Here is a 17,629-nt window from a genome sequence, read left to right as displayed (position 1 = left end):
GAGATCAGACCTTGCTGAATCGAGGAGAGCAGGAAGAGAACTGCCTGATCTCCACCGGCTCGTCATCATTGGTGTCATCCTCGTCGTACGTATTGATGTGGTGGTAACGATCAGAGCGAGCTGGAGAGGGAGGGAGCGAGAAAGAGAGCACATAAAATATATGAGGTGTCAGCGCAATATAAAATGTGCTTTTCTGACCGGGGGGGGGGGGGGGGGGGTGACAGAATTAAAATACAGTGTACATCCAACAAAACAGCCAAGAGTGATGTTACTGCAGAGCTTTGTGGAATCATAAATCCACACACACTTACTATCAAAGTAGCTGGTGTCCTCCTCAGACTCCAGGTGAGGGATGAACTCTGCTTTCTGTCGCAGCAAACTGTTCCAGTCCAGCTCAGTGAAGAAGGCGTGCTGCTTCACCTCGAACGCTCCCCCTGAGATAACACAACCAGTCAGCCTCTTTTCATACGCGGATGGACAGTAAACACGAAGAAATGCTGAAGTCAGAGCGTCACAGTTTCTTGAAATTGTATACTTTTTTGGATGAATATTTAATTAATAGTTCATACTTAGGGAAATGTGTTGCTTTCTTCTTGAAATCGATCATAAAATCAACTCTATACTCTTATTTGAATAACAATAAATAAAAAATAAACGGATCTGACAGAAAAGGTACATGGACACCTGAGTGGCTTAAAATAGGACATGAGGGCATTTAATGACACAATATTTTATTAATTAGTCATGTACGTATATATCTATTTAGTTTGGATCTTTGCAGTTTTTGTCTTTGGGGTCAACAATTGCCTGACTCTGTCCAAAGATAAAGAAATCTTCTGCCACATAAGACCTACATAAAGGACAGAAACAAGATGCAAACGGTTGATAAATAAGCTCCAAATGTTCCTGCCAGCAGTTTTGAGAGCTGAAACACTGGTTTCCTGTTTCCAGTCTGTGTGTCCTTAACTGAACTAACCAGCACTGAGATTCACCTTTATATGCAATTTACTTTATCCAAGCAAATAAAGTTGATAATGTTGCAAAAAATAACAACAAAGTCTCCAGGTGGTAGTAATGTAAAAGTGAGTACCTGTGCCCAACCTCATAAGAGGATTGGTCTGCAGCAGGGCAGAGATGAGGGCCTGAGCATCGGCCGGCAAGGCGTCGTCACCATCTGGCCACACTATGTCATCTGAGGGAGAAAATACAGAGCGTGTGCAGAATTACCAGGAAACATTTCACTGGCTGACCCCAACTATTGTAAAATGCCCCTCAATATCTGCACTGATGGACATATTAAACATGAATACACTCGCTTCAGATACGTGGACTGGATGCGTAAACGTCAACCATGAAAATATAAAGCTTTTATTATGAATGCGTTGTTTTTCTGCTGGCCAAGATTGTCCAGAACATTGAAAAGAATTGCAGGCTACGTACTCACCTGTGATGACCTGTCCAAACAGCTCCTCAGGAGTGTCTCCAAAGAAGGGCACACAGCCCACCAAGAATTCATAGAGGATGATGCCCATCGCCCACCAATCCACCGGCTTCCCATAGCCCTGACGGAGAATCACCTCCGGAGCGATGTACTCTGGGGTACCACACACCTGACGGATGGAGAGGGTGGAGAAGAGGGAAGGGGAGGAGAAGAAAGAAAGCAGGGCTGAGGATGAATTTCCCACAGTTATTCAAGGGTCGGTTCATCTGAAATCTCCTTAAAGTAAAATCTAAAATTCACATCTAGTGACAACCAGCCACTCAGGCGACCTTGCTGTCAATGGAGATCTGGAGCCATTATTGTCCTTTGCATCAACAACTCAGTTCCATTCATCACAACTGTATCAGAAGGACAGCGGAAGTTTCAGTAACTGAGAGTTCAAATAACGATATTATTTGAATGGTCAAACTGGCAGTGAAAACATTGTGGCTCTGAACAGTAATACTAGAACCAGTGGCATATATCAGCTGTCGGTTTTATACCCCACTTTCCACAATGAGGACATCTTCAAGGTTTCATCCTCATAAGTAAAAATATACGCTGTTCAGGAAACCCCAAAGTGATTTGTGCAAGACACTGAACCCGTAATTGCTCCTGATGAGTAGGTTGGTGCCTTGCATGGTTGCCTCCACCATCAGTGCGTGAGTGTGTGTGTGAATGGGTGAATGAGATGACACTGTAAAGCGCTTTGAGTGCTGCTAAGGTAGAAAAGCGCTATATAAAATTGAGTCCATTTATACACTCGTGTGTGTGTGTTTGTGTGTTTGCACAGCAGCAGCAGAGCGTTGGTTTGTCTCATGTGCAGATGTGAGATGATTACTGGCAGACAAACAGATGCCTGATTCCTCACAGGTGGCCTGGGGGATCTGACTGATTATGACTACATAAATTCAGAGCACAAATAATAACTATAATTGAAAAATGAGATTGTGTTGAAGATGGAGTGTATTATGCAATTCATTCGAACAACACAGGAAACACATTGCAGTGTCCTTATACTGAGACTGTTGAGATTTACTGGATGTCTTAGCAGGTTGGTATACAAGGTTGGAGAGGTCAAAATGATGTCAGTTGGCTGTGCTTACATTTTATATTCTGTTTTTCAATCATTTTCCATTGCACCTCCTCCAGGTCAACACAGTTTCTGATTAGTCTAAATGTCCCAAACCTGTAGAATACAGTCTAGTTCTAGGAGACAGACCTGTTTGTCCAGGAACTCCCTGGCATCTTTCTCAATGTGTCCTTCATACAGGTTGGTGGTGAGGCTCATGAGGCCCATCTTTGACAAGCCGAAGTCCGTCAGCTTGATGTGTCCCATGGAGGTGATCAATAGACTAGAGAGATAATAGGAATTCAACAGTTTCACACTTAAAACACACAAAATCTCCAGCAAATGGCAATAAAATCTTGTTTCATAAGAAAAGGCTGTAAATACGGTATCTTTCCCAGATTTCCTGACAGTATTATTGAAACTTCTTTATTGTTAGATAGGCTGTCAGACTGTTGGGGTCAAAGTTTCTTGTGTTGCGGTTACCTTTCAGGAAAACGTTGACAAAATGTGCATGTTTTTTAGTGTTTTCTGGGGTTGGGGGGTGCTGTAAATTTGCTACAATTAGCAACAGTGTGATTTGTCGAAAAAAAAATCCTCAACGCGCTTTGTTGTTTTCCCACGAATGTGCGCACATGAAGCGATGATGCGTCATGGAGTGCATGCCCTCCAATATTTTACCCTATGATGCATTCATGAGCGACAGGAAAGTTGAAAATCTCTGAGGTGACGTATGAAACATGATGTATGTCTGATGTCACTTAACATGACGGTATTTGTAGTAAAGGAAGGATAAGTTGGTTCCTTGTCAATTTAGGTGCTAATTATTAGCGCGCGCGATTGTGGCAAGACTTTCTGAGGTCGGCCATCTTGCCTGTTTGTTGATATTGTAAATACTCTTTACTGGTGAGCAGGAGCTTTCCTAAAGAGAAATTAGCCACTTCTCAGCTGCTGGAAAGCAGCTATCATGCACCGCACGTGTCACTGCTGGTTTCTGACAAACACCTCCCACTGGCCAAGTGAGTGCGAGGGTGAGGATCATTGATAGGCTCCCAGATAAGAGGAATGATCACAGCATCAAACTGAGGCTTCATTCATTTGGAAACCTACACCTGCATAAAAAGCCAACTCATCTTTTGAAATAAGTGCAGCTTCAAACACTCACTTGTCAGGTTTGAGGTCTCTATGAACGATACCATAGTTGTGCAGGTACTCCAGGGCTAGAACGGTCTCAGCAAAGTACATCCGTGCCAGCTCCACAGGCAGAGCGCCGATGTTCTTCAACAACGTGGCACAATCACCACCTGTGGACGCAGTAACAACATAGGATATTTAATTCATTTAAAATAAAGTCATTCATACATTTATATGTAAAATTACTTATTAATGTCTTAATTTGAACAGGAAAGAGCATTTAAATATACATATAAATTCTGTAAAATGACCAAAATGTGATGCTTGGTTGAGAAACAATAGCATCATTAGACGTGATGACCCAGCCCACCTCTGTGCTTCACTCTGTCTGACCTCACTGTGGAGAATGTTGTGTGCTCAGAGTTCAACAAAGCTGTTTTCACATTCATCTACTTCAGGTGGAAAGTTTAACTTCCAGGTATAGTCCTCCTCATTGTGCGGTGCACAGAGCAATACATTAGAGACTTCCTCTGGCCCAGCAGACACAATTCCCCTGGATTACTGGTCCCTCCTCTACTAACTAGAACGGGAATAAAATGATTTGACTTTGCTGCACCTCCATACCTTGGAAATGTTGTTGTGCCAACTTTTAATAGTTAAACCACTTTGCAGTGTGTGTGTGTGTGTGTGTTTGTGTGTGTGTGTGGGGGGGGGGGGGGTGTCAGTGACATTTGAGTGTGAATCACATGATGGGCACCATATTTGTAATTTCACCATTTAGCTGCTATGTACAATTGGCTTCAACACTAGCAATTAGCTGCCAACACTTAGCTGCTCATACTAAGATGCTAGCAGTTAGCTGTTAACACTTAGCTGCAAGCCCTTAACTGCTCAATACTTCATTTTTTGACCCATTAGGCTTCCATTTACTGTTATTCTGCTATCGTTATGTATTTATTTTTCATATTTCAATTATTCTAACGTTCTTATTACTTAATCTTATCTTCTTAATACCTGTCTTAAATATTTTTCCCTGTAATCTGCTTAGAGGTGCAATTCATTTAAATAAATGGTCTAATAAATAAATAAGTGCAACTTAGTATTACTGTTACTGTATATCACATCCACATATTCATCCAAACTTGTTTCAGCAAGAGTTCTGCAGCAACAAGCGGCACTTGACAAAAATCTGACTTTGTAAGTGAAATCATTGTGATAGCAGTATCACAAGATAAATCTGTATTTAATCAATCTCATCTTACCCTGGAAATCTGAGTACATAAACACAGATCATCACATTTTTACCAATAGCATCATTTTTTTGGGGAGGAGGTGGTGATAAGTGTGAAATAGACCATAGATGGGTATTAAACTGGCACTGGCGCTCTACATGTGTTTATTTATGGAGAAATAGATAAAAGCGCCTCCATTTTTTTTGCAAAAGAACAATAACAACAACACCAGCCCACCTGCTGTGTGTTCATGAAACCAAACATGACCTTCTCACCTTCGACATATTCCATGACCATGCACAAGTGTCTGCGTGTCTCGAAGGAGCAGAACATGGAGACGACAAAGGGGTTCTCTGCGAAGGTGAGGATGTCTCTCTCTACAAACGCCTGCTGGATCTGGTTCCTCAAGATCAGATTTTGCTTGTTGATGGTTTTCATAGCAAAGCGCTGGCGTGTCTCCCTGTGGCGCACAAGGTAGACGGCCCTGGAGAGACGGTGAGACGGAGGAGAACGCGTGACGTACTGAGGAGAGCATGGTGAGTCGGGGTAGAAGGGTATTTCACCTGTTTTTAGACATGAGTTTAATGCAGTACTGATGAACAGTTATTAAGAGTTGAAACATCTGGCACAAAATGTCAGGCCAACACATTGTTCTCAGTTATCTCAGTAGTACTAGTACCCAGGACTGAGTGTCATCTACCTGTCACCTGAGAAAACAGAGGTAAAGCAGTCTACTGGAAATGGGAACAAGTCGAATTTGTAGTCCTGCCCTGCTGTTAGCTACAGTAATAGTTATAGCTTTGTATAACTGAATGTATTATAAATGTCTGTAAAGGTGGACAGTATGGACGCACAAGTGAATTGTCCATGTAAATAACTATAGATTAACCCATTTTATATGTTTTGTGGAGTATAAATAATTTGGACCATCGCTTACAAATAGAACCTTTAAATGTCTTGTATGTAAATACATAATACTTCATTCCTGCATCAACCAACTCTAATTACATTTGATTTAAAATACTTTGTGAGCCTCATCTCTAAAAAGAACATAGACTGGAACTTTGATCACAAAATCCTCCAAAATACAGCTTTTTATTTTACTAACGGATGTGGTTCTTATCGTACTTACTGTCATAGTATAATTAATGTATTTGGGTTTTAGAGCAATTTCAACATTGTTTTGGTATCTTTGACTGAATGCTTTATGAACTCCTTGCGATCCATGAAAAAAAGAGGCCGTAAGAGTTTCACTTTTAAAGTTTACATTAGGATTTACGAATCCTAATATAGCCTTCATATCGTCTGAGGAAATGTTAAACTGTCGTGAAGCCTTGAAGGTGCAACAGTTTTCTACTGGTTCTATGTGTAAAATAGCCAAGACTGTGCTTATTCTGTCTTTTTGCTGCTGAGGTTTTCAGTCAACTGCTTACCCATAAGCTCCATTGCTGATTAGTTTAATGCTCTGAAAGTCTTCCTCACTCGGCGGCTTGATGGCTCTTCCCTTCCCCTGGTGAAAGACCCAGCGTTATAAAAGTAGAAAAGAAAGAAAGATTAGAGAGGTTTAAATTAGGTGTTTTTGTCTGGGTATTTCTTCAGCTGACTGTGTGAGGGATTTATACGCATTTGAATGGATGTAATTAAACATCAGCCTGCACGAGAATATTTATTCCTCACCTCTGCTGAGTCATCGGTCTCTGGGGTATGCGGACCCTCGCTGTCGTAGCTGTCAAGGCTCACGATTTCTGGTGAGAAGCATGTTCGTTAACAAGGAAACCCTGAGTCACAATGAAAAGGAAGATGCAGAAACACCAGGCCTCTCACACAGCTCTGATCTTCTCAGACATCTCTGACAAAAAGGCTATTCAAGTTTCACAACATCTGAAGAGAAGGAATCAAAATAGCTTCTTCCTATTAATTTGTCTTTTCTCCATCCCACTCAGTTTGTACATTTTTCCTCCATGAGCTGCCTTGGCAGCAAGTTCTCTGCCTCTTGTTCTGTACATAACAGCTGCTGGAACAAATGGAATATTGTCGTATTTTATTAAAATGATAGAATGACAATGAGCTTTACAAAGCATTTAAAAAAACGCGATTAATCTAATTCGTAAAAAAAAAAAAAGCCAATGAGCTGAGAATCATATATTCTGTCTGTTTCAGCTTTATCTTGTCAACAGTTTCTGCGGTGGCCGTGCAAGCAGGTGGGTGTGAAGGAGAGTGCCGATACATGACAACGTAGGTTCAAAAGATACTGCAAGAGAGACGGTCATGAGAAAAATGTATCTCATGAACTGAGAAAAGAAGATGTCATCTAAGGCCATTTAACCCATCAGCTAATGCTCATGATGATGAGCTGATGTGAAGTAAATCTGAGTTTGGCAGGCGAGTTGGAATCATGACGTTAATCTAAGACAGCGATGCCGCCGCACATCCAGCCAGCAAATGATACAGCAGCTCTGACACTGCACATCAATTCCCATCTCGCCCGGAGAGTTCCACATAGCTCACTGACATCCTCAAGGTAGAAATTTCACATTCATGGAAGTTGGCTTATTAATGTGGTTCTCAACACTTAGACGAGAGGATCAATTCCACCCTCATACGTATCATCACATATCACCGAGCGTCCGCCAAATCAAGAGGAAACAGCCTAGTTAAGATAGATGAATGGTTTGTTTAAACTGATACTTCATCCAAAAAAATGATTTTTATCTTTCAAGTACTCACAAATAAGTAAGACATTGTTTCCCCTCCTGCATCGCCTCTTTGTGACTCCAGAATGCAGACAGAGGCAGCCACGTATATATCAAGCTTGAAGCTAATGGCGACTGATAACTAACCGCAAGTCCAGTTATGAAACAGCAGCAGCAACAAGAGTGTGTTTTCAGATTCTCAAACACATCGTCAGTTTGAATCACCGCGTTCTTTATCCTGCCGTATGCTGCATTCACACGCTCAGGTCTGAGCAGGACAAACTGAGCTATTTAGTTAAATCAACTCGCACCACATTTGTTCCTGGAGTTATTGTTTGTTTTTAACTCAGTGTTTATGGGTTACTGAGGATACAGCTAGATGAAGAGGATGTGGATTGTTATGGATGATGCACTCGAGAATTTATAAACTGAGGGTTTTGGGGTTTTTTTTGAAATGGTTTTATTGCTGTAGCTTTTGCTAGCCATCAGGCTCAATTAGCTGGAAGCCAAATATACGTGGCTGGCTCCTCCTGCACTCTGAGTCAAAAAGACGTGAGCAAAGAAGGGAGAGACTCTGTTTGTCATCTCCTCTTATTGCGCTTATTTCTGAGCGCTTGAAAGGTAAAAACACTTTCTGGGCGAAGTATCACTTCAAGTTAAACAGGCTGTACAATGATGTCAGAGGGAAGTTTGAATGGGATAAACTGTGCTATTGAACGGTGTGTGAACATTGACTAAACATCGCCATCTCTACAGTCGTGCTTCCATCGCCGCAAAAAAGTGAACAGCTGCCTTTACGCTGAGCTGTTGTTGTCAGATATACAAACAAAATACAACAGTTTACGAAAACCTAACCTCATCAAAGACGTCTACATTAAAGCTTGAACAACAATATTGAGCAAATTACTAAACCACAGGAAAATCCCACATTGTCATTTGGACATGTTTTTTTTTTTCTTTTTACAAATTAAGCCAATTAGATTCAGCATGTTGATTAAATTTTAGAGACGCGGGCTGGCAGATGTATTATGAAGCAGCCAGGTGGTTTCCAGTCTTTTTGTTAAGCTAAGCTAATCGCCTCCTGGTCTCCGTTCTCAATATGAGAGGGACTGATCTTCTCATCTAAGTCTTGAGAAACAAATATGCGTGTTTCCAAAAATGTTGTTTATTTTGATGTTTATTTAAATTTGGAAGTTAGTTATTCCTCAGTTCAAAAAAACCTGGCTTAACCTGCTAATGTCCGACAGAAAGCTTTGTTACAAATGCAAATAATCTGTGTTTATATTTGCGGCCATAATTGGCATACCTACTATAAATCAAACTATTTCTTCTCTTTTTTCTTTTATTCTCTGTTTTACCTTCTAACGGGTCCCTGGTGAGCCCCAACTGGCTGATGATGTATCGAGGGATGTCAGCCTTCATGAGTTGTCCCTCCTTGGCGTGGTCCTCGGCTGCCTCCAACAGATGGTAGAACTCTTCGGGGTTGAACTCCTGTTGTCGGAGGGACAATGGTGCAGACATCAATATAAACTCAATGAGAAGCTTTGGCGGATTTTGCAGAATAAAGTCAAAATGATGCAGGGAACTGACTTAGAAACCACAACAACAGCTTAAGGTTCAAATCTGGAAGAAGTGTACACAGCACAGCAAAATTATTATTAACATCCTGCATATCAAATGACTTATTTATTAACTGAATGATCATCTTATTTCAAAAAGGAGTTTTGGACTAAACCTTTATCCCTCTCCAATGAAATATCTGGATGACATTATTAATCATTGACTGATAATCCAGGTTGCGTGATCATACGTGATGTAAAGGAAATGTGCACCTGCAAGGCCAAATATAATTATTCGACGGACAAAAATCATTTACTGCAATCTACACATATAGATGATTAATAATAATTACCAAGGTAATTTATTTACTGATTGATTGCGTGGCCTCGAAAAGTCACAGACGCAAACAATGTAGAGAAACAAAGGCGGTATTTAACTTTGCAAAACTGGCAGCTGTGAATATTTAAAATGTCACTTAAAAAATGACTTTAATGACTGAGTATCAAATAGAATAATAATCAAATCCTCTTAGTTGAAATGGTTCGAATTCACTGCCCTATGATTAAATATGCAGATGGGTTCAGGGTTCGGGGGTTGGGGTGAAGGTCAGCGCAGGCGACTCCGTTTTAAGCCAGACAGGCTTTGTATTACCCTATCAAAATGAGTTTCATGCAGTGTGGTAAGTTAAGAGAGAAAAAAGAACCCTAGCTCCAGTTTCCACAGCATCATAGATCATCCCTGATAATCTATCAATAAAAAGCCTGAAATTCCGAGTTACAGTACCAATAAAACAAGCAACAAAGTAGAAACGCAGCGATCCATCGTGATTGGTGACAGCCTACAGAGAAGACATCGCAAGAGGTTCTTATAAGAGAAGACGACATAGAGGTTGTTTGTTTTGTTTTTTATGGATGTGTATTTCCATATTGACTTGCTTGAGAAAAAATTGATGAATACATCAAAAACATACAAAGTATGATCCCTGATCACGCAATTTAATACCAACCACTGCTCTGGGGCTGCCGAACGAACACAAATAATGCCTCTAACTTAAACTTGCTTTCATAAAAATGTCCTCCATCCTCCCTAATTAAAAACAGCTTTTTTGTGGTGTCCTGTGGGATTCTGTTTCATTTCTGCTGGTGAAATAATGTTGATTGGCAAGCGTATTGTAGGGCAGCCAGGATCATTTCCTTCCTCCTCTTTTGCCTGCTGGTCCAGAGAAAGAAGAGAACCTGCCTCTCTGATAACTCCAGGATCATATTCATGACGCTAACATGCTACTGACCGTGTGACATTTTCCCTCAATCAGACCACACAAGACTTCATCCTAAGTGAACTCTACAATCAAGGACAACATTTCATTTGTGTGCTTTTTCTTGCTAAGCTAAAGGCCATCCCCTCAACATGTCTGACCCTGTCGACCTCTTCCGACTGTCGTCTTGGCAACGGGAAGATGAGCAGAGAGGGCTGTAGGAGGGACCGCACCGATGACAAACGTGCAAAGTCATCAATCAGAGAGCTGATATCCAGGTGTAGCTAAAGCTCCAGCGCATACAAAGAGGCTGGGTATTAATAAGCACGCTGGGGTGAGTTATAGACTATGCAAATGTGTACACTTGTTATACATCAACATTCCAAGGACGATGTCTGTCTGCCCGCTGATTCGATGAGCTGCTAGGAAGGCAGGCAAGTAGTAGAGGTGGGAAGAGTAAGTTGGAAAAATATCCTGCAGGGATATGTGAGATGGGCAGTATGTCAGACACACCGAATGACACAGCATCAACACAACCATGACCTCCTTTCACAGCGCATCTCGTGTTCAGGATGCTGCAGCTGAAACTACTCTGACTGGAAACACTTGTATGTTAGCAGACATAAACATGCTACACATGTGAAACTAGCAGATGAGAAGCTTTCTGGGTCTGGTTATCTACTCTTTTCTATTTAAACCACTGAAAGATATCAATTCAAGGTTTTTTTCAGTCCTCTTTAACATACTGTATAGAGTGAGACTGTATGTGTAGGGCAGATGTATCCATGACTTACCTAGTTTGTTACTGCTGGACTATTTGGACTACTTTTTATATATCATATTAGTTTGTGTTCTTCCTTTATTTATCATGGTGTTGTATAAAGACATAACCAGAGCTGACGGCCCACCAAGCCCTTGAATTTGTCATCTGAAAGCGATACTCTCCCAAAAACTGCCTTTCAAGTGCAGAGAAGCAGGTAACAGGAAGTGATGCCAACAAGCAGCAGAGACTATAAAAAGGTGTGGAAAAATATACCAATAGAGGAGCCAACCATTGTTTTTCCCCTGGATTTATTAGACTTCAGTGACTGTAATTAATGAAACGGGCCACTTTACTGCTTTGTAGTGGTACAGTTTTAAAGTAAAGTTCGCTTGAGTTGGCAAATTTGCCTGTTGCTTAACACTTCGTTTCATTGATTTGGTTTACAGTGATGATTTATTCATAATTTGCCTAATTGTTTTGTGACAATTCCTCTTTTAAGACATAACCCCACTAACCTCCCAAATACAGCATATATATATATATATATATATATATATATATATATATATATATATATATATATATATATATATATATCACCCCACTGCCACCAAGCACTGTCCAAAAACATCAGTTTACAAACTCTCAAGTACGTCCTCTGGTATAATCCACATCCTCTTTAATCAGCCGTATGCTCAGTAATCCACAAACACTTCGATATGAGCTAAAAACAAACTAGAACACTTCCTGTTTGGCACTACAGTTCCCGGCAGCACGGAGCAGGGCCAGCTGGTGCGTTCATTTGAACCAACTTGCTCGCGTTGATCCGCTGTAGCACCGAACCGGAAGGGTACAATGTACCATGTTTAAGTAAGAGGCGCGCATAAGTAGGACTCACGGTGCTTGTAGAACTCTAACATTGGGTAGGCTCACTATGTGATGGCCATAGGGGGCCATCAAGTGGCCACATGTTATCAGGCTATTATTAATGTCAAACTGTATCATCATCATCATCATCATATATTCCATTATTGTAATAACATTTCATGCTTTCATTGTCCTCTTGTATTGATCCAATCTGCTGAGCGACATTTCCGGTAAAAGGAAAATAACAGATGTCGTATTCTCTCCCATCACTTCCTCACTACTGCAGGATTATGTTTATCTCTATTCTATTTCATTCCATTTATTTTTATTGTATTAATCTTTTTCTTCTTATTCGTGCTGACCTGATAACTACTGGATTCTGCTTAAACACCTAAATTCCTCCTTGGGGAATTAATTAAATCTTATCCTCTTTATCTTTAACCTTATCTGATCTTATCGTTTGTTCACAGGATTAACAGCAGAACAATCAGGTTATGAGATTGAAATCTCGCCGTGGATATCAGTGGAAGCTTTGATGATGTCTTGTCTCTCGTTTTATGCCAAGGAGTTCAACTCTTCTGAAGACTGTTCAAAAGCTCATATGATTCCTTCAATCTTTCTCCTGTCTCCTCTCAAGCTCTCAACCCAGGACTTGTACTAGAAACGGGAGGTAACATCTGTATCGTCGTTACATGTACATGTGTTTGTTGTGGAGATGTGTAGTAGCACCGTTGTTCTAAACGGTAACGTGCATAAAGCGCGTTCCTTTTCCTTTGTATCGTCTCTTTACCTCCGCCAAACTGGGATATCTGGATTTGTTTTCACCCTTGAAATAAGGGCAAGTAAAGACAAGGCAATGTAAAAGATTAAACAAGCCTCATAACTTGGTATTCTCACCAGTAAAGTGACAGCGCAGCTTCCAGCTGTGACGCCAACCTGTTTCATCATTCAGACTGAGCTCACTGCAGACAGCCTGTTCTGCTCGTTCCTTAATGGCATTTTAGCGTGAAGGAGTCAACCCTCCATCGCTCTGTGTTTGAGAGCAGTAGTTTCTGTCTCAGCACAAGCACACATTCTGACTACAGACAAGTCCTTGAAACAATAAAATCTCATGGAGGGAATTTCAGAAAAATTATAGTGATTAAAACTCACCAAACACTCCAGCAGCCTGGCAGGACGAGATATGATGATGAAGAGCTTTTTGACCAGCTCAATGACGAAGGTGAGCTCTGAACTCTCCGAGCGCTCGTAGGCCTGATGGAGGAAGAGACAGAGAGGGTCGGCTTGGGTGGTATCGGAGGGAGATTCACGAATTCAATTTACTACTCACGTCATTCAGCAGCTTCTCCAGATTCTCCTGAAGTTCGCAGAAGTACACGGTAGTAATGAGTCCCTCGCGAGATTTGGTCAGGCAGTCTCTGGACAGCTCAGCTACCTGGTGATGAATGAAGCTGAGGACGCCATCGGCCAGTGGTAGAACATTTTCTGGAGTGTAGTTTTGGATAAACTCAGCCAGCCGCTCCTCCATCTGAGCTGTGGCCTAATAAAAAGAAAAAGCACAGATGAGGTGTCAGATGAATAGAATAAAACGGCAAACAATGAATACATTAAATATGGTAAGATGTGGAATATGTTTGAATATTTAAATAAAATGACTGAGGGATGTTTAATGTAGGGTGGCACGGTGGTGCAGTGGTCAGCCCTGTCGCCTCACAGCAAGAAGGTTCCTGGTTCGAGTCCCGGCTCAGGCACAGGATCTTTCTGTGTGGAGTCTGCATGTTCTCCCTGTTCCTGTGTGGGTTCTCTCTGGTACTCCAGCTTCCTCCCACAGTCCAAAGACATCAAGAGGGGACGAGGCTGATTGATACTCTAAATTGACTGTAGGTGTGACTGTGAGTGTGAATGGTTGTCTGTCTCTATGTTTTGGCCCTGTGATGGACGGGTGACCTGTCCAGGGGGAACCCCGCCTCTCACCTGAAGGCTGCTGGGATAGGCTCCAGCCCCCCACGACCCTTAACAGGATAGGCGGTAGAAAAGGCATGGATGGATGTTTAATCTGATTGGGCTAAAATCTCTCATTTGTAACATAATCACAATTAAGTTTCCTACAAGAATCTATTTCAGGTACACCCAAGCAAATTACTCTCCTCAAAATAATGATGATGAGGCCATGCATTCATAATACCGTAAAATTTAAAAGAGCCTTTGGAGAGACTTATTAGCACCACATGTGAGTACAGGATGATGGCGTGATTTCGGGTGAGAACACACGCTTTAGCACATGTGCCTGTACAGTGAAATGGAATGTATTTGCTACACTTCTCCTCCTACAAAGTTGGCTCTCACAGCCGTGCAGCCAGTTTTCTGTATAGACAGCATGGCGGCAGGTTTAATAAACAGTTTGATATTGGCCTTGAGCAGGATATGTGATCTAATTATGCTTGTGAGACAAGTCGGCTTAGACATGGCTGACGTCCAGGGGTTTTCATGCCTTGCGGTGTCAACAACTTACCGAGAATGTTGCAATAAACAAAAGGTCAGCGGCAGCCCTCTGGCTTAAAGCTGTCTTTATGTTGGAGGTCAGAGGAGAATGGTAAATGTTGTTCAAAGTAAAAAGGACTTAAGAGAAGAGGGTCAGACCCCTGCCATGGCAAAAACAAAAACAGGTCCTAGAAATGTTGAATATGGCAAAAGATTTTAAAAGAAAATGTATTGAAATATCAAAAAATGCCAGATTGTTGAAAAAGAGAAATTCCGACAGAAGACTTGAGAACCTCTGAATTCACATCCCAACCTGAGCTGCAGCAGCAGGAGACTGAATCCTCACCCTCTGTCAACTGAAACCAGGACCAGGTTGATCACCGTATGATCGACAACACTTAAAGCCCCAATGTGTTTTTCCTCCCGTTCCTCCAGTTGAATGTTCCAGCTTCACTCTACCTGATGCCCGCAGCCGGCATAATTGCCAGTTGTCATTTTCTTGCTCAGTTGTTTAAATTGCAAATGTATTTGCAGCCATCTGTGTCCACATGGGGGTGTTGAAATTAAAATGAGGTGCAGTCAGACGCAAATTTTTGATGGATTCTTACGCAGCATGACTTATTTGGTATTAGTATTTTGTGTACTTTTATACATGTGTGGAGGGGATTTTTACCCTTTAAAGGGAGGGAAATGCCTCCTGTTTTCTACTTTGCAGAGTCTGAGCATGATATTTGATAGTGTGTTTGTTTTATGAAAAATAATATGTAAATGCCACAGTTTACTTAACCTGATCCAAGCTGTGTATGCCTATAATGCAGTAAACAGTATCCATCACTTCAAAATACTTCCAAAACTAGTCTTAAAGGAACACACCTACTTTTTGGGGAATAGACTTATTTTCCTATGTCCCCAGAACCAGAAGAGAAGGCAGATATCAGTTACCGGTATGCAGTTGAGTTCCCTCAGACCAGGGGTGACCTCTAATTAGCTTAGCATAATGCATGGCAGTGGAAGGGCATGTTAGCATACCTCTGTCTAGCCTGCTCAGCCTCCAGCTCAGCTTCAAATAGTTCAACATCCTTCAGAACACATCTAGGAGCTAGTAGGTAAAGTTTGCAATATCTCTGGGAGATGGGAGATGTGTGTGTATGTGTGTGTTTGTGTGTGTGTGTGTGTGTGTGTCTGTGTGTGTGTGCATGCTGGCATGTATGTCTGAGTGTGTGTGTGTGTGTGTGCGTGCGTGTGTGTGTGTGTGTGTGTGTGTGTGTGTGTGCGCGCGTGCTGGCATGTATGTCTATGTGTGTGAGAGAGACCGCTGGATCTGAAGAAGCAGCGAGGGCTGAACTGACTGGAGAACTTTGAAGAAGAACTTTAGGGTTTTTTTAAAAGAGCATCACTGCTCTCTGTTTTCTTCCATCTCTCTGTTTGCATCTTTTTTTTTTGGGCGGATACTGCTCGGGACTTCAATCAAAACTTTCCAAGACTGAGCTGTTCTACGAATGACTGACTGACAGCTTTGACCTTCAGGACATCAGTGTGACAGCTGAATATGTATCCCTGGATACTGCCCTAGTGTTGCTCCAGGCATCAGACATTTTCATGAATGCTGCCATTGTCATGCAGGTAGTACGTTCCTTCTGGCTAATCCAAAATTCAGCAGCCTGTCTGATCTTCAACCAACTCCTCTGCTATACTTCCTGAATTAGTTTCCTTCCAATAGAGTCCAGCCCCTGCTAGCCTACATAGCAAAAACTGTACTTGCACCTGTGTAATATGGCACTAGGATTGAAATATCTCCTCCACTGCCCGCGGTGTCAACAATATTCTTGTGTAAAAGAAGCTCTCAGTGGACTCAAACCTGCACATTCATTGCACATATCTAAGACGCATCTCCTGGAGCATATCTGGCATATCGGTGGTGTTGGAAGCCTTGACAAAAAAGTCAAACTAGTAAAACATTTAGTTAGTCTGAAAAGTAGATTTAGTACTAAACCAGTTGTCTATGGTGAATGAACAGATTGTACACAAGACACCCAGGAAAATAGGGTTTCAGTCCCACATGAGGATTTTGGCTTTTACCTGTTGTCTTATTTTCATTTCAGCTTCCTGTCATTAGGATTTAGGCAACAAAAAAACATCATGAACTGAGTTCAAATAGAACCTTTAAAAACATGAACAAAGCAGTTTTACAGAGACTTCCTGGAGAAAACTACTGAGCTAAATTTGCTGTATTTTGGTTCTCACGATTATTTCCCATATTGTTCTTCCTTTTCTGGGGAAATATTACTGAGCTGCTCCTCAAGAGCAGCTCAGGCGGTTCAGCATATTGGACGTCTAGAGTAGGAATAAAAAATCTTTTGATTAAAAGCACAGATTTTTGTATAAACATAAGACATAAGTCCCTGTCAAGGTCAAGGGTAGTGGAGGAATCTAATCAAGCACTCAAGTACAGTCCCTTAATACATGTATGGAGTTGCACTCGAGCATTTTTATTTCATGCTACTTTATACTCCCACTTAATTACATTTCAGAGGGGAAATTAGTTAATATCAGTAAAATCTGGAGACCTGCAGAAAGGTGAGCTGCAGGTGCTGATTCACAAATTAAAATATGCCAATATAAATTCATGATCTGATTTTAAAATAAATGCAAGAACAAGTTTTCAAACAGTTACAAGATGTAGAAGTGGAGCTTGGGCCCTTTTGTAAAGCAATTACACTGAGCATTATCAGAAGATACAGAATATTACTTGAACATTTTCAGAACAATCCAGAAGGGGTGGTTAAAGGGCAAGTAGATTCTGGACTCAACACCCAGTCACACTTGTGAAGAATTGTCACATCAGGACGACTAATAAACTGCATGTGACCTCATCGGACCTGAAGGTGTGAACAACACTGCGGGTAATAAATGTCTGGGACTTCTCGCTGGTCAGAACTGGATTTATGGATGAGAGGTCCAGTTGCTCTTGACTTAAAAGTCTCTGGATACTGTGAACAGGATGATTGACAGACTCCATATGAGCAACATAAAACATCTGTTTGCACAAAAACGCTCGATTTCGAAAGCTGCTCTTATTTTATTTGTGTGCGTAT

At 41.4% G+C, this 17,629-nt stretch overlaps 1 protein-coding gene across 5 annotated transcripts in view; it reads right to left on the bottom strand.

Moving 5' to 3' along the window:
- mast1a (microtubule associated serine/threonine kinase 1a) overlaps nt 1–17,629 on the bottom strand; it is an 80,657-nt gene that overhangs the window by 12,891 nt on the left and 50,137 nt on the right. For all 5 annotated transcript variants that reach the window (XM_086211167.1, XM_086211170.1, XM_086211168.1 and 2 more), the window contains 12 exons: nt 13,384–13,593; nt 13,206–13,307; nt 8,967–9,099; nt 6,593–6,660; nt 6,349–6,425; nt 5,191–5,399; nt 3,715–3,853; nt 2,703–2,835; nt 1,445–1,610; nt 1,091–1,192; nt 312–434; nt 11–120 (listed from right to left, as the gene is read on the bottom strand). In XM_086211167.1, the coding sequence (XP_086067293.1) occupies nt 11–120; nt 312–434; nt 1,091–1,192; nt 1,445–1,610; nt 2,703–2,835; nt 3,715–3,853; nt 5,191–5,399; nt 6,349–6,425; nt 6,593–6,660; nt 8,967–9,099; nt 13,206–13,307; nt 13,384–13,593 (1,572 nt within the window). The remainder of the gene's footprint in view (nt 1–10; nt 121–311; nt 435–1,090; nt 1,193–1,444; nt 1,611–2,702; nt 2,836–3,714; nt 3,854–5,190; nt 5,400–6,348; nt 6,426–6,592; nt 6,661–8,966; nt 9,100–13,205; nt 13,308–13,383; nt 13,594–17,629) is intronic.

The sequence above is a fragment of the Aulostomus chinensis genome, chromosome 8 (genome assembly GCF_037954235.1).
Source record: "Aulostomus chinensis isolate RoL2024-O1b breed Wild chromosome 8, RoL_Achi_v1.0, whole genome shotgun sequence".
Lineage (NCBI taxonomy): Eukaryota > Metazoa > Chordata > Actinopteri > Syngnathiformes > Aulostomidae > Aulostomus > Aulostomus chinensis.
Note: the sequence above shows the minus strand (reverse complement) of the source record. Positions and strands in the feature narration are given on the sequence as shown.